Genomic DNA, 22,006 nt, shown 5'->3' on the forward strand with positions numbered 1-22,006 from the left:
GTTGATGGCATCCCGTTTAGAGTCTTTATTTTCTGTTTTCACTGTTTGTCCTGATTTTGTTCAATTCTTGCCTTCTGTATGATATTTTCCCTGAGAATAAACAATGGCTTCTGTAGTTGAAAGTCGTTCTTGTACTCTAGAAAATAAAATCTCCATAATTCTTCTTTTGCAAACAATTAGCTGCATGTTGAATTGTATTTAAATACTTTTGCAATTTTTTAACTTTTTCTTCACTCTGAACTTTACATTCCCGTCGCAAGTAAAACTTACCAATCATAATTGGAGGTGTTTGTAGAAGAAAAGATATCAAATTTTTTTGCCTATTGTTTTATGAAAATTGAAGTAAAAGCAGGTGAAGTTTGTCTTGAATTAGTTATCTTGCTCGTGTTCCTTTACTCTAAACGAGTTTTGCCTTTGGTTTACTAAACCTTCCACTCTAACATATCCCACCTTCAGGCCGGCATAATGAATCCAACTTTTCATAAATGGCAAGAAGATAGGTTTGGCTACTCAAAATTGATTACATAACTCCCTATTTAACACTTACCAAGATAACACTACAGTTGAGACGTGTTTATAGTAATTTTAGCTACACTTAACAGCAGCAACAATTCGTTGTAATTATTTTCTACAAGGTATAGTTGGAAGTAGGAATACTGGGTACCTTGTTTAAAATCCTCAAGATATTCTCAGCCATCTGCCTTGTATTACCATTCCCATGATGAAATGCACTGATTAGAGTCGCAAGCAACAATTTATCCTGTGATATGTCTGAAGCAGACTTATCCCGACCTTTCATCAAGAATATCTCAATAAACTGAAAGGATTTTTGCCACAAACCTTCTTCACTGTGATCTTTCACAACATTCAAAATATGTCGCACAGCATTCGCTTCAGTTAACATGCTAACACTCTTTTCCACATCCACTTTATCATCTAATAAAGTGCATATAGCTGATAATGCAGCCTCAACAACCACAGCATTTTCATTATCCAAACATGCTAATAGCGTTTCCACCGCCTTTGCGTCAACCAAACAGAACGTGTTTTGAGAGGAACAAGCCCCTCTATGGACTGGACAGACAGGTGCTTTCATCTTGTTTGAAGAACCGAGAGAAAGGAATATAGGCAAGGCTTGCTTCCAGGACTTGGATTTCTTTATTTGTGGTGGTTTTGATAAAGTAATTGATTCTGCTGAGAGATTTTCCAAACCAATTGCTGACAATCTCTGAACTTCATCACTTGATGTTTTCAGTAGCAACTCTGTAAATAACAATGTGAAGTTGTAGTTTCTTGCTAGAGACAAGATTGCAGGTTCATAAAGTGTTGTCGTGAATCTGACTAGAATGGCCACTAGACCTTCTAAGTAAGCACTTGCATACCTGCTCGCTCTTGTTCCAGTTATCTGAATTTGGTTAATTGTTTGTAGGATTGTAGGGACAGTATTCTTTCTGAGAAGAGCCAGATTGAGTGTTACATTCTGGTGGGGTAGTTTAGCCAGAAACTTTGCCGAAACTGCCTGTCTTTCTGTGATTGGAGTTGTATGGCCGAGGAGCAAGTTCTCAGGCTGACCCTTTGTCGTGCATAGTCTCTCAACAAGTGTGTGCCCCATGTGAGGTGAGAGTTCAATGAGTAGCTTGACTGCTGCAACTCCAAGCTCTTCATGAGGGTTATTGATGAACTCAATCAAAGTGTAGCTTGCTTCAGTCTCTTTGACCATAGGGACAATAATGCTGATAGAATTGGGGTCCTTAATCAGGGATAAAAGAATTCTTATGAGGTTGATATTGAGTTCGTCAGTAGTTGAGTTCTTGAGCATGCGGATGATGTTGTACAAAACATAGTCTGAAGTTAGTTTGTGTCCATCAGTGTTTACTTGGAGATTCTGAAACTCAATCCCAGTCTCAAAGATATTTGCAAGAATTGCAGCAGCTTCATTTTTTGAATTCATGTTTTCATCAGAAATTCTTCGAGTGAACATCTCTTCAGCCATGATCTGTATGATTCCTGATTTGGCTAATATTTTGGCATTTGGAGAATAAGCAGAAATTTGTGCTAGAGCTTTAAATGCTGCACTTCTGCTCAAAGTGTTTCCCATATGAACCATTTGTGTGAGAGTTGGAGAAGCCCTCTCAGCAACACAGGTTTTACTGTCATTTCCAAGAGTAATTTCCCCAAGGTAGCTTGCCATTTCCATCTGTATCTCCTCACAACCTATTTATAGGTTGGATTTCAAACAAAATTACTGTGATTAGAGAGCACATGAGTTGTTATATAACTTGCTACTTGTCATTAACTATTACAATGACTAGCATACATACTACCATTTTTATTTCCTAAAAAATTGCTATTATCTTTGGACAACTTTTGGACAACTTTTGGAGGTTACCTGCAGCAAGATGATTTAGAAGGGGTTCCAAGAGTCCATTTTCTGCCATGTGCTTGATATTTTCCTGAGCTTTCTCTAGATTCCTTAAGGTTTCATCAGCCTTTTCTGCAGAGAAGGCATCAACAGACCGATTGTATTTAATTCTGATGAGCATCAGAATCCCCCCAGGAACCGATCCAATTTTTTTACATAATGATTCAGACCTTGATAGCTCATGTAATAACAGCAATGCTGCTTGCCTTATGGGCTGGTGACCGCTTGACAACATCTTGATTACCGTTGAAATATCCACCATTTTAGCAATCATTTCCCGTAGAAAACAAAACAAACCATGTTGCCATGGATTTCAAATTCTTGTTCTGGATAACAGTATATTCTCTTGTGCAGATAAATATTGAAATATGCAGGTAGGATAAAGCTTATTATGTGAATTATCAAGAGGTTTTAGGAGTTTCTCTAAATATTTGCTTGTTATACATTTCAGAGTTTGTAGCTAATGTTTGAACAATTATGCTGTTTTAGTTTGCAGTTGAGTTCCTTAGGGGCAGATGCACAGTAATATCAAAGCTTCAAGCAAAAGACTGTAGTTTACTCTATATTGACTGGTAGGTTGCAAAATAGATGAACCTGACTATAATTGTAGCCCTTTATGCTTTTGTGCATCCAAGTGACTTAGCACTTGCATTCATATAGGATAGTTTCCATAAACTTTCAAAGTAAAAAAGAAGTTAAAAGTGTTGAACCTTGCCATCATCATCATCCTCTGCTAATTGCTGTAATAATTCCAGCACTGCACATCTAACATCTCTGTCTTTGTACTCCAGAAACTTAACAAGCAATGGCAGTATTCCAGCATTACAGACTTGAACCTTGTTATACTGCTTCCTTGCACAGATTCCTTGTAAATCTCTAATTGCTTCAAATACCATACTTGCTGAACTAGCTAGAGACAAAGCTGCACAGGCAACTTTGATTTTGGCTTCATCATTTCTTTCTTTCCACTCCTCTATCATGGTCTTAAAAGCAATATTGGGTCTTAAAACTGTCCTCAACAGCTTCTGCCCTGTGATTGGGCAGAAAATTTCCTCTGAGTTTTCAAATTCCTCAAACCACTTTACAATCTCATTTCTTTCATAGGTCACCCCACTTTCTATGATCACTGGATCATCCATGATCTGCTTTGTTAAAGGACAATAGAAATTCTCATAGACAGTTTCTACATACTCTACTATTTGTGGCAATGTTGATGAGGACCTGCTTCTGTAATCTAGTATACTTTGGCTGCCAAGGCTTTTGTTCTTTAGAAATTCAATCAAGTATGGCACATTCAAGACCTGAGAAGTATCTGTGGAAACTTCAATATTGATGGGGTACAAGTCTGATTCTGTTTGTACTGTTTCTTCATGATCGTTTTGTTCCTCTTCAGAGAAAGACTTTTTTTGTTCCAGCTCTTTGGTCTGCAACTCTTGACTTTGGCCGACTTCAAATTGTGCATGTTGCATTTCATTTGAAAGAGAACGGACTGCTACTTCTGCATATTTTTTATTCTGAAATGTTGATGAAGGTATCAAACTCAAGCATTGCCCCATGCGATTTATCAGCCTCTCCAGTTGTTGTATTGTGCTTTTTGGCATTTTGTCAGAATCAGACTTCGAGCTATAGGCTTTTTGGCATTTGTTTATGAGATCCTTGGCCACATTAATGGAACTGGATAGGGATTGTAGGATGTCCATTGCATTTTCTGGGGTATTCTCACTTGTCTGCAACTCCATTACGGATGATGAAGCTCGGTAAAAGTAGCATCCAATTTCAGCAAAAGTTTCTTGCACTACTTCTATGCATGCTACAGATTTTGTTATCTGTGAAATTGATGTCAGCAAGGATTCAGCAACACTAGCCATTGAAGTCTGATCTTCGTTGAGCTGAAGAAAGAATAAGAAGATTAATGGGCCTCTCAGATATGACACATTTAGTTTGATCATGCTCATACAACATTGATAAAAAAACTTATATTTGCAATGATTCTGTTCTTTGGCATGCAAACAAAACTAAGCTCAGTTTGCAGACGGTCAGCTTACAAGGTTAGTTGTAATTAATTGTTCAGAAGTAACATGTAATTTGTGATTTGCAGATGGTCAACTCACTGCCAATTCTCTGATTTCTGGATATCTATAATTTCTCATGCAACTAGGGCAGCATATGCTTCTGCACCTAATTGAACAGAATTCATCAAACATCACTAGCCTATAACTCCAAGGTCAACAATTGTACGTGCTTCTGAAAGAAGTTTAACTGGTGCTTGATTAGCATCTTTTAATTTAAGATTATGAATGAATTTGGCAGCTGGCTACTAAACTACACCGGGAGTTACTGCAATTGTAGACAAAAAATGCTTGCAAAGAGACCTTGGTTTAAAAGAATCATCTACACAACCTCTAATTCTGTAAGTTATAAAGAGAGACGGAGAGAGAGAGAGAGAAAACACGGAGAAGCTCGTACCGACATCTGCCTGGAGCTGCTACTGCTGCCTTTCTGGTATATTCACTCTTCTGCAAAATTTGGAGAAGTAACTTATTCTGGTCGGATAAGAATTTGATGGTATTTGCATAGTTTTTATGTTTGAATCAGTCACAGATATCTATTAAGTAGTGGAGCCGAAAGTGATTTGGCAACCTATAAATTTAAATCAGTCACAGATATCTTTATGTTTGAATCAGTGACAGATATCTAATAAGGTTGCTTTCTGATTTTTCTGATATTTCACAATCCAAAACCTTAAATTTGCATTAATGACACATGCATCTTCTTTTGATGTGAACAACCAACCAGTAAGAATAAAATCTTGCAAGAACATAGTCCTCCTGACCAAAAAAGCTTACTAAAAGTCATATCCAACTCAACTAAAACTAGTTAGCGTGTATCATGTATTCAACTGCCAGAAGTAGCGTGTATCATGTATTCAACTGCCAGAAGTCAATACACAATTCTGAAAGAAAAGAGTTGAACAACCATGTTTTGGGATATTGAAACCAATTCAATGGGCCCAACTTGGTCTTCAATGCGTCTGGATAAACCAATTAAGTTTAAGCAAACCAATTTTGATTTAGGATAGAGTTGATTTGATTTTAAACCGGATTATGATTAGTCTAAGCGGATATGGATATCTTCGTTTTAATTTTTTTTTTTATAATTGTAACATATATTTTTTAAATTATCATAAAAAAATATATATTCTGCATTAAAATTTAAATATTATCCAATTTTAATTACAAAAGTAAATATATATTATAAATGAATTTTTAAACTACAATTATATTTTTTTTATTTATATAATTTAATATTATAATGCAAAAATATATATTTTTTATACTGAAATAGATGTCAAAGTAGAAATCGAAGCAGGAATAGGGTAAATTATAAATTAATTTTTTGAAGTACGTCAAAAAAACTATTGGTTAATTCTTTTGTAATACCTCTAATTTTTAAATTTATTATTTCATGGGTAATTATTTATATTTTGTTTTATTTAAATTTTGAGAAATTATTTGAAATTTTTCAGATTTTAGAAATTAGATTCGATTTTCCAAAAACATAAAATTTTGATGATTTTTAAAAAATTAATTTAAAGACCACGTGGCAAAACTAAAAATATATTTGGACTCTACGAATTTTTCTGAGTTTTCTTCGAAATTTTTGGGCTTCGTTTTCGGTCCCAAGACAGAGTAAAAGTTTAAATTTTTGTGTCCTGAATCGGACCAACCGAATCGAACTGAACCGGATCGGACCGGTCCAATTGGACCAGCCCTCTTCCTCTTTTTCTTTCCTCTTCGCGCGTCCCCGACGTCTCCTCTCTCTCTTCCGTTTTCTCTCTCCTTCCTCCGCCCCTCGCCGGCTCGCCGCCACCCAGCCCTCCCTCACACTCTGGCGCACCTCCCCCGCCTCTCTCCTACTGCCGGCAAGCCTCCAGGCCGCAGAAAACGTCGTGCGAAGCCCACCCAGACCGCGCGCGCTATTTCACCTTATTGACCAAAATTCGGTTGATCCGGCCACCAATTGGATCGGGTCTTGTGCCAAAACCCATTTACACCTCGAGAGCTTTCCATAGACACCAAGAACATCAAAATCCATCGAGCGGTTTGTCCAATTTTTGCTTGGCAAGTTTTAGTCCATTTCGACTATTGGGCTAAATTTCTCGCAAACCGTAAACCCCATGAGAAAATCGAGAGTACCGGAGTGCTAAACTCGTCGAGAGCTTCGCGACAATACCAATTTCAAAATTTTCCGACACCATTTTTTGGTGGGTCCCGCGAAACTTCGTCGTGTTTTTTCGAGTACTAAATGAGCTTAAAAAATTCTATAAAAATTATGTACTAACTCCCGTGTTGTGGGCTTCGTGTAGGTACCTTCAATTCACGGAAATTCAACGATTGTCCTGGTCTGTAAATTTTAGATCGAGCAGACAGGCCATCGAAAAAGTCTCAGAATTGGGTCGAGATTTTGGCTACCCCACCATTGTCAGACGTCCCGAACACGTTCTCGGGGTCAGAATCAGCATAGGTAAACCTGAACCTTACTTTTTCTTAATTATTTAGTGCTTGAATTCGATTAAAAATCTATAAAATATTCGTGGTAGCTTAGAAAATTATAATTCATCTTGCATTAGCTTAGTAATATTGTTAAAGACCGCGAGGCAAAGTTTTAGAATTTTTAAAGCTCATATGAGTAGTTTTTGTAAAAGGGGTTAATTATCAGGACTAAATTATAATTTTTCATATTGTAATTGTTGATTGTTTGGATGGGTCCAAGAGGGGCCATGTGATGTGATTGAGATGTGGATGTATGATTTGTGGATATAGAAGTGTATTTTGAACCCTTTTGTAGGTTGGGTAGGTCCTAGATATAGGGGAGACTCTGCCGATTTTTCGGCACGATCTAGGGTGTCTTTGGTCTTTTCTAAGCTTGTATCGAGTCAAATATATTAAATAATTGCTATGAAATTGTCAGGTGAGCTGAAACAGCTTTTCTCCTTCGCCCAGCCGTCGCAGTGACCTTGGTTTAAGTCTGTGAGTAAAATATTAATTTTAATTATAATTTCGATATTATTATATGTTCAAGCATGCCCATGCATCACTTATAAATATGTATCTATATAGTTAAATACTAGGCACATTTTATATTGCATTCATAATTGATGAAGTGTCATGAATATTATTTGTGGTAATTTGGAGCAGTGTGCGTGTGTTGGTGTGCGTGTGGTATGGTATTGGATATGGACAAGACGGGTAGACATGGCTTGAGAGACACTCGCTGGAACCCCATCCTTTATGGATAAGTCGGGGTAGACACGGCTTAAGAGATACTCGTTGGGACCCCGCACTTAGTTTATTAAGCGAAAGTCCAGCTTGAGAGACACTCGCTGGTAGAGGTTGGATTAAGAGAGCTGTATAGGGGATCAGCTCCCATATATGTACTGTTTGTATAGTGTTGGGTGGGTGAGTGCTCCAAATTGCCTTTTTATTGCTATGACGTGGTTTTTATGAAAATTTATGATGATATTGCATTCCATGCCTTAGGATGCATTAGCTTTAGTTAGCTATAGAAATTGTGATTAAAATTAGTATTTTACTCTCTGAGTCGAATGCTCACTCCTGTTCATCTATTTTTTCAGACTACAGGAGGATTATTTATTGTAGCTAACCTGCTCTTCTTCTTCGCAGGTCCATTAAGAGTATTTAATGTATTTTGTTCAATTGAGTTAAATTTTAGACTCCGCATGTGTTAGAAGTACTTATTTTTATTTTGAGCCTGTATTATAAAAGTTATGTTGGACCTATAAAATTATTAACTGTATGTATGACTGGATTGGATGAGGGAGCTGAACTCCCATTAGATTTTTGATATTATGAGCATGTGGAGGGTGAGCTGAGCTCCCCAATTTATTTTATATTGTGTTTACAGGTCGGGCGAGTCAAAAACTCCTTGTTGAATGGTCTATTTTATGGCCAGACTCTGTCTGGTTGAATTCTTGAAATTGGGTCCAAATGGGCCTTAGGATTGGGTTGAGGAATAGTTAGGCTTACTATGGGCCTCGGGGGCTTTAGGCTGGCTCAGGTCCTAGTGCCTGTCCGGCCCATAGACTGGGTCATGACAAATGTGATATCAGAGCTTAGGCACCAGATTCATAGGGAATATATGTCTAAAGTGTTGGGAAGAGTCTAATAGGAGTCACATGCGAAGAATAGGGTCCACATTCGTCCTTGCATTATCCTCTTTGCTTCTAGTTTCTGCTTTGTATAATTGTGTGTAAATATGAGTCTATAAAGCTACGTAACATGCCGTTTTGAATTTTTATGGGCTAATACTGCTGAATTTCAGGAAAATAGGTAGAAGCAGGAGAGTTGCCACTGCACCAGAATGGGATGTGCCAGACAAGGTGTCGGCACAAGATGAGGCGCCTGCCTCGAGGAGGCAAGGTAGGAGGCCTAGAGCTGCTCAAGTAGAAGAGCAGCCGCCACTAGTTCAAGAATAGTCTTTTATGGCCCAGGGTCCCATGGACCCAATAGCAGCTACCTTAGCCAGATTGTAGAGAACCATCGATATGATGGCATAGTATATGTTTCACCCTCCCCAATAGCAGTAGTCCATCGCACCAATAGGGGAAACTTACAAACAAATAATTAATTTCAAGAAGTTGGTGCTTGGTACTTATGATGTGTCAAACGATGCCTATTGGTTTTTTGGTTCCTACAAACAGGCAAGGATAAAGTTACAGTTGACTGCTAGGAGGCTTATAAAGTGTGTGTAGCATGTATTGGGGCCAGTGCCAAGATAGTAGATGACAGACTACGTACTACCTCATATTAAGGGATTATCTTGGACCCAGTTTGTAGAACTGTTCATCAACAGGTTTGTGCCAGAAAGCTTCAGAGATCAAAAGCAGTGGGCCTTTGAGGCCTTAAGGCAGAATGGCAGATCTGTAGATGAATATGCTATAGAATTTCTAGAACTGAGTAGGTATGCCCTTACAACAGGGCTACAGAAAGTATGAAGGTAAAGAGGTTCCTAAAGAGGCTAGACAGGAGGTATGCAAATGTGGCCATGATGTCTGATCAGTCTTTTGATATGATAGTTGATCGAGCTCGATAGATTGAGATTAACTATACGGGAGATGACAGTGGAAGAGCAAAGAAGAATAAAGCAGAAGGTTCTTCAGGTGTTCCCTACATGGGTACCACAGATAGCGGAGGCCAAAGTCACTACAGAGGTAGGGGTAGAAACAACAAGAAGGATGGTTTTAAACACAAATCTAGAGGATTCAAACCAGGGTATGGATCTAACAGTGGTCACAGTTCGGGTTACAGCAGTTCTGTGTCTGGTTCAGGATCCTACTTAGCACCTTACACATAGTGTGGAAGAGGACATTCAGGACCTTGTATGATGGGTTCAGGAGTATGTTTCCGGTGTGGCCAGCAAGGTCACTTTGCTAGAGAATGTCCAGTGTTCAGTGAGCCACAAATGGGGTCACAGGGTTCTGTTGTAAATGTTCATCGTCAATTGTATCCTGGTGCTTCCAACATAGCAGGCAATTAGTTCAGTGGCCAACAGGGTCGAGGAGAAGGAGGACGTGGATTTGGAGGTAGGTCAGGAGGTAGAAGTCAATTTCAGGGCTTTGCAATGTAGGGTAGGGTCAAGCTCGGGTTTTCACCTTGACCCACCAGGATGCTCAGGCTTCTAATACAGTTGTGGTAGGTATTCTTCTAGTCTGTTCCTATGAGGCTTGTGTTTTGATAGATCCAGGTGCTACGCACTCATTTGTCTCCCCTGTTTTTGCCATGAGATTGGGTAGGAACCCTACAACTTTAGAATGCCCCTTGTCTGTAGCTACCCCACTTAGTGATAACATAAATGTGGATATGGTTTTTCCGAGTAGCCCAGTAGTAGTAGATGGAAGGATCCTCTCAGCAGACTTGGTTCCTCTAACAGTAATGGATTTTGATGTGATTTTGGGAATGGATTGGCTAGCAACTCATTATGCCACTTTAGACTGCAGGAACAAAAAGGTGTATTTCCACATACCTGGTGTGGAAGAGTTTAGCTTCGATAGTGACAGGAGCGTGGCTCCATATAACTTGGTGTCAGCAATTAGTGCTAGAAAAATATTGAGGCGTGGATGTCAAGGGTATTTCGTATTGGTGAGAGATACATCTGTAGAAGGTGTTAACATAGAAAATGTTCCTATTGTCAGAGAATTTATGGATGTTTTCCCTGAGGAGCTTCCAGGGTTGCCACCAGGAAGGAAAATAGAGTTTTGCATTGATGTTGTGCCGGGTACAAACGCCCTATCAATGCCACCTTACAGGATGGCATCAGCAGAATTGAAAGAGCTAAAGGAGCAACTACAGGAGCTTTTGGACAAGGGTTTCATACTTCCGAGCACTTCACCTTGGGGCGCTCCTGTTCTATTTGTGAGAAAGAAAGATAGGTCCTTGAGGTTGTGTATTGATTATAGATAGTTGAACAAGGTGATTGTGAAGAACAAGTATCCACTTCCTCGGATCAATGAACTGTTTGATTAGCTCCAAAGAGCTAGATTCTTTTTCAAAATAGACCTACGATCAGGCTATCATCAGTTAAGAATTAGGAATGAGGATGTGTCTAAGACAGCATTCAGGACAAGATATGGTCATTATGAGTTCTTGGTAATATCTTTTAGACTCACTAATGCACCAGTGGCCTTTATAGACTTGATGAACAGGGTGTTCAGGCTATTCCTGGACCGTTTTGTCATCATATTCATAGATGATATTTTGGTATACCTTTGGATCAAGGAAGAACACGTGTGGCATTTGAGGATGGTGTTGCAGACTTTGAGGGAGCACCAGCTGTATGCCAAATTTTCAAAATATGAATTTTGGCTAGAAGCATCTCATTCTTAGGACACGTGGTTTCTAGTGAAGGCATTCAAGTGGATCCCAAGAAAATTGGGGCTGTAACTGATTGGCTTAGGCCTACAACAGTCACTGAGGTGAGAAGTTTTCTGAGCCTAGTTGGCTATTATAGACGCTTTGTACAGGATTTCTCCAGGATATCAGCTCTCCTAACTAAGTTAACTCGGAAGAATGTTCCGTTCATTTGGACAGATGATTGTGACGAGAGCTTCCAGAAGCTTAAGGAATGTCTAACTACCGCCCCTGTGTTGTCATTACCGATGAGTGTTGAAGGATATACCGTGTACTGTGATGCCTCCAGAGTTGGCTTAGAGTGTGTTTTCATGCAGAATGGAAAAGTAGTGGCTTATGCTTCAAGGCAGCTAAAGAGGCATGAGCAAAACTACTCCACCCATGATTTGGAAATGGCTACTGTAGTCTTTGCACTAAAGATCTAGAGAAATTACCTATATGGTGAAGTGTGCGAGATATACACCAACCACAAGAGTTTGAAGTACATCTTCCAACAGAGGGATTTAAATTTGAGACAGAGGAGATGGATGGAGCTTCTAAAGGACTATGATTGTACCATCCAGTACCACCCTGAGAAGGCCAATGTAGTAGCAGATGCTTTGAGTAGAAAATCTTCTGGCAGCTTAGCGCACATATCAACGGAGAAGAGACCGTTGATTCAGGAAGTACATGAGTTGATGGATCAAGGTCTGATCTTAGATCTTTCAGATGATGGGGTATTGTTGGCCCATTTTTCAGTGAGACCAGACCTGTGAGACAGAGTCAGAGTTTCCCAGCACAGAGACCAGCAATTGATGAAGATCATAGAAAGAGTACAGCAGGGTGAAGGTGGTGAGTTTGGATTTGCCAATGATGGTGCCCTTATGTAAGGTTCCAGGATATGTATGCCTGAAGTGGACAATCTCATAAATGAAATCATGCGAGAGGCACACTATACACTGTATAATGTCCACCCAGGCTCCACCAAGATGCACCATGATGTGAAAGATAGCTACTGGTGGAATGGCATGAAGAGAGACATAACAAACTTTGTGTCCAAGTGCTTGACTTGTTAGAAGGTGAAGTTTGAACACCAGAGGCCATCAGGGAAGCTGCAAGAGCTCCCTATCCTAGAATGGAAGTGGAAAATGATCACTATGGATTTTGTGACTGGGTTGCGTCATACCACGCGGGGATATGATTACATATGGGTAATTATAGATCGTCTGACTAAATCAGCTCATTTCTTACTTGTGAAAAACACATATTCTGTTGCATAGTACGCCCGGCTCTATGTTCAAGAAATAGTCAAATTGCATAGAGTTCCTGCTTCCATAATATCTAACAGAGGGCCCCAGTTCACTTCTAGGTTTTAGAGAAAGCTGCAAGAGGCACTTGGCACGCTATTAAACTTTATTATCGCCTTCCACCCTCAGACAGACATGCAATCTGAAAGGACAATCTAAACACTGGAAGACATGCTTCGCATGTGTGTTTTGGATTTTGGAGGTCAATGGGATGATCAGCTACCCTTGGTGGAGTTTGCCTACAACAACAGTTATCATTCTAGCATAGGGATGACACCCTATGAGGCGCTATGTGGCAGAAGGTGTAGGTCTCCTTTGTGTTGGACAGAAATGGGAGAAGTGAAGGTGCATGATGTAGACCTAGTGCAGTACACTTCAGAGATGGTTCCTTTAATCAGGAAATGATTGAAAACAGCATTCAGTAGGTAGAAGAGTTATGCAAATTCCAGACGGAGGGATGTGGAGTTTGCAGTAGGCGATTACGTATTCCTAAAGATTTTTCCGATGAAGGGAGTCATGAGATTTGGGAAGAAGGGCAAGTTGGCACCTCGATATATTGGACCTTTTGAGGTTACTGATAGAGTTGGAGTAGTTGCCTATCGGTTGGAGTTACCACCCAACCTTTCTCATGTTCATCCTGTATTTCACTTCTCCATGCTCAGGAAATACATACTTGATCATTCTCATGTGCTACAACAGGATATAATAGAGCTGAAGGAAGACTTGACGTTTGAGGAGCAACATGTAGCCATAGTGGACTACCAAGTGAGGCAGCTAAGATCAAAATAGATCCCTATGGTTAAGGTTTTGTGGAGAAGCCAGTCAGTGGAAGAGTGCACCTGGGAGTCAGAGCGGGACATGCGTAGCAAGTACCTTTATTTATTTAATGTGTAATTCTGATCTTTTATTCTACCTTGTGTAAAATTCGAGAATGAATTTTCTGTAAGGGGGGAAGAATGTAACACCCCTAATTTTTAAATTTATTATTTTATGGGTAATTATTTATATTTTGTTTTATTTAAATTTTGGAAAATTATTTGAAATTTTTTGGATTTTAGAAATCGGGTTCGATTTTTCGAAAACATAAAAATTTGATATTTTTAAAAATTAATTTAAAAACCACGTGGCAAAACTAAAAATATATTTGGACTCTACAAATTTTTCTGAGTTTTCTAGAATTTTTTCGAAATTTTTGGACCTCATTTTCGATCCCAAGGCAGAGTAAAAATTCAAATTTTTATGTCCTGAATCAAACCGGCTGAATCAAACCGGCCCTCTTCCTCTTTTTCTTTCCTCTTCGCGCGTCCCCGACATTTCCTCTCTCTCTCCCATTTTCTCTCTCCTCCCTCCTCTCCTCGCCGGCCAGCTGCCACCCAGCCCTCCCCCACACTCCATAAACACTAAAAACTCCAAAATCAATCGAGTGATTTGTCCAATTTTTGCCTGGAAAGTTTTAGCCCATCTCGATTTTTGAGCTAAATTTCTCACAAACCGTGAATCCCATGAGAAAACTGAAAGTACCGGAGTGCTCCACTTGTCGAGAGCTTCGCGGCAATACTAATTTCAAAATTTTCCTACACCATTTTTCGGTGGGTCCCGCGAAACTTCGTAGTATTTTTTCGAGCACTAAATGAGCTTAGAAAATTCCATAAAAATTATGTACTAACCCCCGTGTTGTGGGCTTCGTGTAGGTACCTTCAATTCATGGAAATTCGACGGTTGTCTTGGTCCATAAATTTCGGGCCGGCCAGACAGGCCACCGAAAAAGTCTCGGAATTGAGTCGAGATTTTGGCTACCCCACCATTGTCAGACGTCCCGAATGCTTTCCCAGGGTCGGAATCGGCATAGGTAAACCCGAACCTTACTTTTTCTTAATTATCTAGTGCTTGAATTCAATTAAAAATCTATAAAATATTCGTGGTAGCTTAGAAAATTATAATTCCTCTTGCATTAGCTTAGTAATATTGCTAAAGACCGCGGGGCAAAGTTTTAGAATTTTTAAAGCTCATATGGGTAGTTTTTGCAAAAAGAGTTAATTAAAATGACTAAACTGTAATTTTTCACACTGTGATTGTTGATTGTTTGGATGGGTCCAGGAGGGCCCATGTGATGTGATTGAGTTGTGGATGTATGATTTGTGGATATAGAAGTGTATTTTGAATCCTTTTGCAGGTTGGGTAGGTCCTAGGTATAGGGAGATTCTGTCGAATTTTCGATACGATCTAGGATGTCTTTGGTCTTTTTCAAGCTTTTATCGAGTCAAATATATTAAATAATTACTATGAAATTGTCAAGTGAGCTGGGATAACCTTCCTCCTCTTCCCAGCCGCTGTAGTGACCTTGGTTTAAGTCTGTGAGTAAAATATTAATTTTAATTATAATTTCGATATTATTATATGTTCAAACATGCCCATGCATCACTTATAAATATGTATCTATGTAGTTAAATACTAGGCACATTTTATATTGCATTCATAATTGATGAAGTGCTATGGATATTGTTTGTAGTAATTTGGAGCAGTGTGCGTGTGTTGGCATGCGTGTGGTATGGTATTGAATATGGATAGGATGGGTAGACACAGCTTGAGAGACACTCGCTGGGACCAGGTCCTTTATGGATAAGTCGGGGTAGACACGGCTTGAGAGACACTCGCTGGAACTCCGCACTTGGTTTATTAAGCGAAAGTCCGGCTTGAGAGACACTCGCTGGCAGAGGTTGGATTAAGAGAGCTGTATAGGGGACACTCGCTAGGACCCCGCACTTGGTTTATTAAGCAAAATTCCGGCTTGAGAGACACTCGCTGGCAGAGGTTGGATTAAGAGAGCTGTATAGGGGACACTCGCTAGGACCCCGCACTTGGTTTATTAAGCAAAATTCCGGCTTGAGAGACACTCGCTGGCAGAGGTTGGATTAAGAGAGCTGTATAGGGGATTAGCTCCCATATATGTACTGTTTGTACAGTATTGGGTGGGTGAGTGCTCCAAATTGCCTTTCTATTACTATGATGTGGTTTGTATGAAAATTTATGATGATGTTACATTCCATGCCTTAGGATGCATTAGCTTTAGTTAGCTATAGAAATTGTGATTAAAATTAGTATTTTACTCTCTGAGTTGAACGCTCACTCTTGTTCATCTATTTTTTCAGGCTACAGGAGGATTATTTGTTATGGCTAACCTGCTCTTCTTCTTCGTAAGTCCATTAAGAGTATTTAATGTATTTTGTTCAATTGAGTTAAATTTTAGAATTCGCATGTATTAGAAGTATTTATTTTAATTTTGGACCTGTATTATAAAAGTTATGTTGGACCTGTAAAATTATTAACTATATGTATGACTGGATTGGATGAGGGAGCTAAGCTCCCATTGGATTTTTAATATTATGAGCATGTAGAGAGTGAGCTGAGCTCTCCAATTTATTTTATATTGTGTTTACAGGTCGAACGAGTCAAAAACTCCCTATTGAATGGTCCATTTTATGACCGAACTCTGTCTGGTTGAATTCTTGAAATTGGGCCCAAATGGGCCTTAGGATTAGATTAAGGAATAATTAGGCTTATTACGAGCCTCGGGGGCTTTAGGTTGAACCAGGTCCTATGCTGGTCCGGCCCATAGGTTGAGTTGTGACACCTTTTTATTTTTAATGTGAATTATGTCAATAAAATGATCATTCTATTAAAAACTCAATAAATTAATCTTTGAACATAATAATAATAATAAAGTATTTATTAAATTTACCTTTTTTATTACCCTTCTCCCCTCCTAGTGGACCAACTAGTTGGCCAACCCCTTCTCCGCTGTTGCCATAGATCCAGCGGCTCCCCGTAATTAGGGGTGTATAAAAAAAATTGGCAAACCAATCAATCTAATCAAATTTAAATAATTTCAAATTAAAATTAATAATTTTATATATTTAAATATTAATTAAGATTTAAAAATAATTATAAATTAAATTTTCAATTTAGATTTTAAATTGACGTAATAAAAATTGAACCTAAATCATATATATATATATATATATAAAAGAAAAATGTAAACAATTTTATTTTATTTTTTATTTTTACTAAATAATATATTTAAATTAATATTTTATTTTTCAATTAATACATGATAATATACATATAAAAAAAATTTAACAAGAGTTAAATTATAAAAGTAAAAAAAAAATATTAAAACAAATAAAAATCATCTAAACACTACCCAATTCGTTTATTGTAAAAATTAAATATACGAAATTTTATAATTTAATTTATTAATTTTGATTTAAATTCTATCAAAACCTATATTTTATCAGCTTGATTTGATAAAATATATCAAATCCGTCCAAACCGAACCATTTACACCCTTTCCTGCAATCACATCACCGTTTACTCACCTCACCCACTCCACCCTCTTCATCTTATGACGAACACCCCAATTTGGAGAACCGAAAAAATTAATATATTGGTTATGGTTGAGAGTATCCCATTCCCATCCCTTCTCTACTTGGTTCTATCTAGGGGTGAGCAATCGGTTCAAATCGAATCGAACCGAACCGAATAGAATCGAATTAAATTATAAAAATTGAATTTTCAATTTTAAAAATTGAATCGAACCGAAATTGATGAAAAATCGAATCGAATTGAATCGCTTTATTTCGGTTCGGTTCTGTTTAAATCGATCGATTTGATTTTTGATTGATTTTTTAATTTAGACTTGATTTTCAAGTTATTTGGTCTAATTTTAACTTTGGTTTGAACCTAATAACCATTAATCAATGAAAATAAACAATTAATATATATAAAATTAAATATAATTCATAAATTTTTCATAAAAATAAATTAATTCAAAAATCAATTCGATTCGATTTAACTATATAAATCACTATTCGGTTCGGTTCGATTTAATCGATTTTTTATCTTTAAAACCGAACCGAACCGAAATAACTGAAATTTTTATAAATTAAAATCGAACCAAATCGATTTAATTTTAAAATCGAACTGATTGAATCAAATTGATTCGATTCAATTCGATTTTTCAATTTGAACCAAATTCTGTTCAGCCCTAGTTCTATCGACCCCTCACCCCTCGTTTTTCTATTCATACCCACCACCCCTTCCCTGTTGCTTGAATTGAACTGGACTGGGCAAGAATTTTCCACCGGGTTAAAGACAGGAATGCATTCCCCATCGTGATGGATCCAGGGATGCATCCCTAATTGCCGCGCCACAATTTTTCAGATGATTCATGGACGTTTATCATTATTTAATAACTCTTTGAGATAAGCCTGCCAGACTCAATCACCAGATAAAATTCAAAATGATATAAATAAAATAAGAAAGCGACAAGGTTTCTTGACCCATTCCTATGCCTAATTTAACTGTAGATTATGGTGATACCATTACAAAAGAACATTCTGTCAAGAAGAGAAAGCAAGTACGGGGAAGACAACTTTGCCCTTTGAGACGCACGGGAGTTGCTTTCTGACTTTGATGGTGAGAAGGCTACCAATGCCCTAGCATTATTGCTTGCCCGTTTGCAACAAGTCCCTCTTTTCTTCTTCGAATTCAAGAGAATTACCACTTGCAAATTGCTCTTTTCTTCTCCGAATTCAAGAGAATTACGGCTTGCAAATTACAACTATGAAGATTGATAAGAAAAAGATTAGGAAAACTCCACCGACCAATGAACCCATCACCCAGGAATCACCATTACTCCCCAAAAGAAGAGAAGGCAGGCAAGAAATCCAAAATGAAGCTTCTTTTGTTGGTGCAGTGTTTAATCTTTCGACGACTATTATTGGTGCTGGTATCATGGCATTACCTGCCACCATGAAGGTACTGGGACTTGGCCTTGGAATTCTTATGATTGTGTTGATTGCAGTCCTCACAGAGCGTTCTGTGGAGATTTTGTTGAGGTATAGCAAGGCTGGGAAAGTGGACTCTTATGGCGGGGTAATGGGGGATGCTTTTGGGAATGGAGGGAGAAGGCTGCTTCAGATTTTTGTGCTGCTCAGCAATGTTGGGATCCTCATAGTATACATGATTATAATTGGTGTGTTCGTGCACCTAGTTCGTATATAAATTCTGTTCATTCTTCTGTTAAACATGGTTTTGCAATTGCTTTGGCAGGTTCCAGATAATTATTATGAATAATCGGTTGTTCCGCTTTACTGATGTGTTTGCATTTGCGTCCATGTTTCTGTGTGGATAACGCATTATTTATACGAACTTGAACATTTTTGTCAAGGTTTGATAATATCATGTGAACTAGGGTGCTCAACATGTAAAGTTTTTGTGCTTGAAAGCAGAGCAATTTGAATCGCAAGCGGCTTCTCTTTACTAATTATTAGATATGCTATTCAGAAAAAGAGGGAAAATCAGTGATTCTAAGGATTCTGTCTACTTGTGCACTTACGCATTTATTGCTCAAGTACTTTGATCTAATTTAGTCTGTTAAGTAAACAATAAACTATTCATGTTTGATGATTTTAGACTTTCATTTCAATCTATATCTCAGCTGTGAAGAACGTTCGTCAAGATCTGAGAATCTGGTGCTAAAGTTAATTATTTGATTTGACTGATTTTCATAGAACTAGTTGGATGCAAGAAACCTGATTTTATTTCTTTAGTTTTTGAGAAGCTAAATTGTAAGATATACCTTAACTTGAAGAACTGAAATTTTACCAAGATACGCTATGTTGGAGGGACCATGTCAATGAACTTTATTGCCTCTCTTCTTTCTAACAATGATTTTTTATGAAACTCTTACCCATTCCTGTTGTTTAGTAGTTTTCATTGATTCCTTTAATTTGTTTATATGACAAGGTGATGTATTGTCTGGGACAACTTCAAGTGGAGTTTACCATACTGGTATATTGGAAGAATGGTTTGGAATCCATTGGTGGAATGGCCGTACCTTTGTTCTTCTTTTTATGACCCTCGCTGTGTTTGCTCCATTGGCATGCTTCAAGCGGATAGGTCAGTGTCAAGTCATGACTCATTCTGATTTTATATGAACTCCTTAACGCCAGCCTTCCTGGGAAATGACTTTTTATAGACTACTTCCCAGATGCTTTCACACTTAACCATCTGCAGGTCAATTAGTTTCTGATTCACAAGATATTCAATGAGAATATATTTTACTCTTTTCCCTATATCAGATGTCATGTTCATGTACCTTAACATTGTAATATAAATGATCTTCTGGGGGATGGTGTGATGCCTATCATGGTTGCTGCTAGATATTGCAGAGCTGAGTAGTCTTCCTTTTTTTTTATCAATTGCCTAGTGTTTTCCCCCGATATACAAGGTCTATGCTTCTTCCTTCTACTGTGGCATACGTATGATCAGAGTGCTTCCAGTTGAATTGGTAGAATCAGCAGCATTACAACTTTAAGTCTGTTTTTCACCAAAAAATCTCAATGGATTTTCCATTTTTATACTTTTCACTTTCTATACAGGTGCTTGAAATTCTCTTCTGTACGTTTAATTCATCAAAACATGAGCTTTGATTATTATCATTATTATCATTGGCCATAAAGGAATTATGTTTAATATCTTTTGTTTAAAATCTAAAGTGCAGACATTTTATGTCGTGATTAACTGATCCTTTCTGATGCTCGCAGATTCATTGAGATACACATCTGCCTTAGCAATTGCACTAGCAGTGGTTTTTCTCATTGTTACTGCTGGAGTCACAGTGTTCAAATTGGTCAATGGAAGTGTTGCCATGCCTAGGTTGCTTCCTAATGTCACAGATATCACATCATTCTGGAATCTCTTCACCGTCGTCCCCATTTTTGTGACAGCATTTATCTGTCATTTCAATGGTAAGTGGTGTCATTATGATATCCTCTCAATGGCTGTGCTTTAATTGTTATTTGTTTTAATCTACTGTTACCTGTCCAATAAACTTAAGCACAATGAGAAGTTGTATTTTCTGCAGTTCATACAATTGAAAATGAGCTGGAAGACTCTTCTATGATACAGCCAGTCGTGTGGACTTCACTAGCTCTATGCTCTACTGTCTACATGATGACAAGCTTCTTTGGGTTCCTTCTATTTGGCAACTCAACTCTAGATGATGTTTTGGCCAACTTCGACACCAACCTTGGTGTCCCTTACAGCTATGTGCTCAATGATGTTGTTCGCATCAGCTATGCTCTCCACCTCATGCTTGTTTTCCCAGTCGTGTTTTATCCATTGCGCCAGAATCTGGATGGCCTTCTTTTTCCCTTGGCCAGGCCTTTGGTTTCAGATAACTGTAGGTTTACATTGCTCAGCATAGCTCTCATTTCTCTCATCTTCTTGGGTGCAAATTTTGTACCCAACATCTGGGTTGCTTTCCAATTCATTGGAGCAACTTCAGCAGTTTGCATTGGATTTATCTTCCCAGCTGCCATTGCCCTGAGGTGACTGGTTTTATTCTTTGGCCAGAATTTCTAGTAACTTATAAACTTACTACTCTTAGTACTTTCAAATTTAGGCCATAAATCACTTATTCACTTGGTCGTTCAAATTTCTTGTTTTTCAGGGATCCCCATTTGATAGCATCAAAGAAGGATAAGGTCGTGTCTGTGTTCCTGATTTTTCTTGCTTTTTTCTCAAGCTTGGTGGCCATTTACAGTGATGCCTATGCCCTCTTCAGAAAGAATCCGTCTCCACGCGCATGATTTTTTTTGGTTCCTAAGATCCTGAACTCTACATGCAGTAATAGAAAACAGTTGAAAGAAACGTTCAAAAAACTGATGTGCATATATAAAATGTTGTGCAGTGCCTGTGTCCGTAAGTATTCGTGTATTTTACCTAGAGCTTGGTATGGATTGTAATGCATCACCTAAATATATCTTGCACGTCCTTCAGGATGTTTTTATATTCAATCATTTTCTTCTGAGATTAGATTTTCACTCGGTCCATGCTGTTGTGAACTGATTTCAGTATTTTTTTAGTTGCCATTCTGTTTCAAGGAACCTGGGAAAGATACTGAAGAGCAGCTTCTTACCATCCAAAAGTTTCCAGGTTACAAGTTACAGCACTCCGGTTTACCAATTGAACTAGTTAACACCCCTATTGGTAAATTGCTGAATCAGGAAGACTATTATTGCGTTACAAAATACAAAGCCATGTTAGTTGATAAGAATTAGTTTAGCCATTTTCATTTTTCCATTGAAATAGTTGGGTCGAAGCCTAAAATGGAATACCAAATGGAAACTTCTATTGAAGTCTCCAGGGTGACAGCATAGAGCCTTTAAAGAAGCTTCATATCCTTTTAGCAATTTCAACACAAATATTAGCTTTAAGGATCAAACAGCAATGTTTTTCGGCCTGAGAAGTGCAAGGGGAGAAAGAATAAAATTAAGATGCCGAAACAAAAAAGAAGTGCATCCAGA

The 22,006-nt window shown here is 38.1% G+C and overlaps 2 protein-coding genes across 2 annotated transcripts; one reads left to right on the top strand and one right to left on the bottom strand.

The window, feature by feature from the left end:
* Positions 1–463: 463 nt before the first annotated feature.
* On the bottom strand, positions 464–5,165 carry LOC110666767 (putative U-box domain-containing protein 42). Its single transcript, XM_058132359.1, has 4 exons — positions 4,889–5,165; positions 3,134–4,311; positions 2,390–2,700; positions 464–2,214 (listed from the first exon to the last, which is right to left on the bottom strand). The coding sequence occupies exons 1-4, from the start codon at positions 4,892–4,894 to the stop codon at positions 629–631; spliced, it is 3,081 nt and encodes a 1,026-aa protein (XP_057988342.1). The 5' UTR covers positions 4,895–5,165; the 3' UTR covers positions 464–628.
* Positions 5,166–17,701: 12,536 nt separating this feature from the next.
* LOC110660732 (amino acid transporter AVT6A) lies at positions 17,702–21,523 on the top strand. Its single transcript, XM_058132361.1, has 5 exons — positions 17,702–18,669; positions 19,443–19,595; positions 20,243–20,446; positions 20,563–21,028; positions 21,151–21,523. Exons 1-5 carry the CDS (start codon positions 18,258–18,260, stop codon positions 21,287–21,289), a joined length of 1,374 nt encoding a protein of 457 aa, XP_057988344.1. The 5' UTR covers positions 17,702–18,257; the 3' UTR covers positions 21,290–21,523.
* Positions 21,524–22,006: the final 483 nt, after the last annotated feature.

The sequence above is a fragment of the Hevea brasiliensis genome, chromosome 13, assembly GCF_030052815.1.
Source record: "Hevea brasiliensis isolate MT/VB/25A 57/8 chromosome 13, ASM3005281v1, whole genome shotgun sequence".
In the NCBI taxonomy this organism is placed as follows: Eukaryota; Viridiplantae; Streptophyta; class Magnoliopsida; order Malpighiales; family Euphorbiaceae; genus Hevea; species Hevea brasiliensis.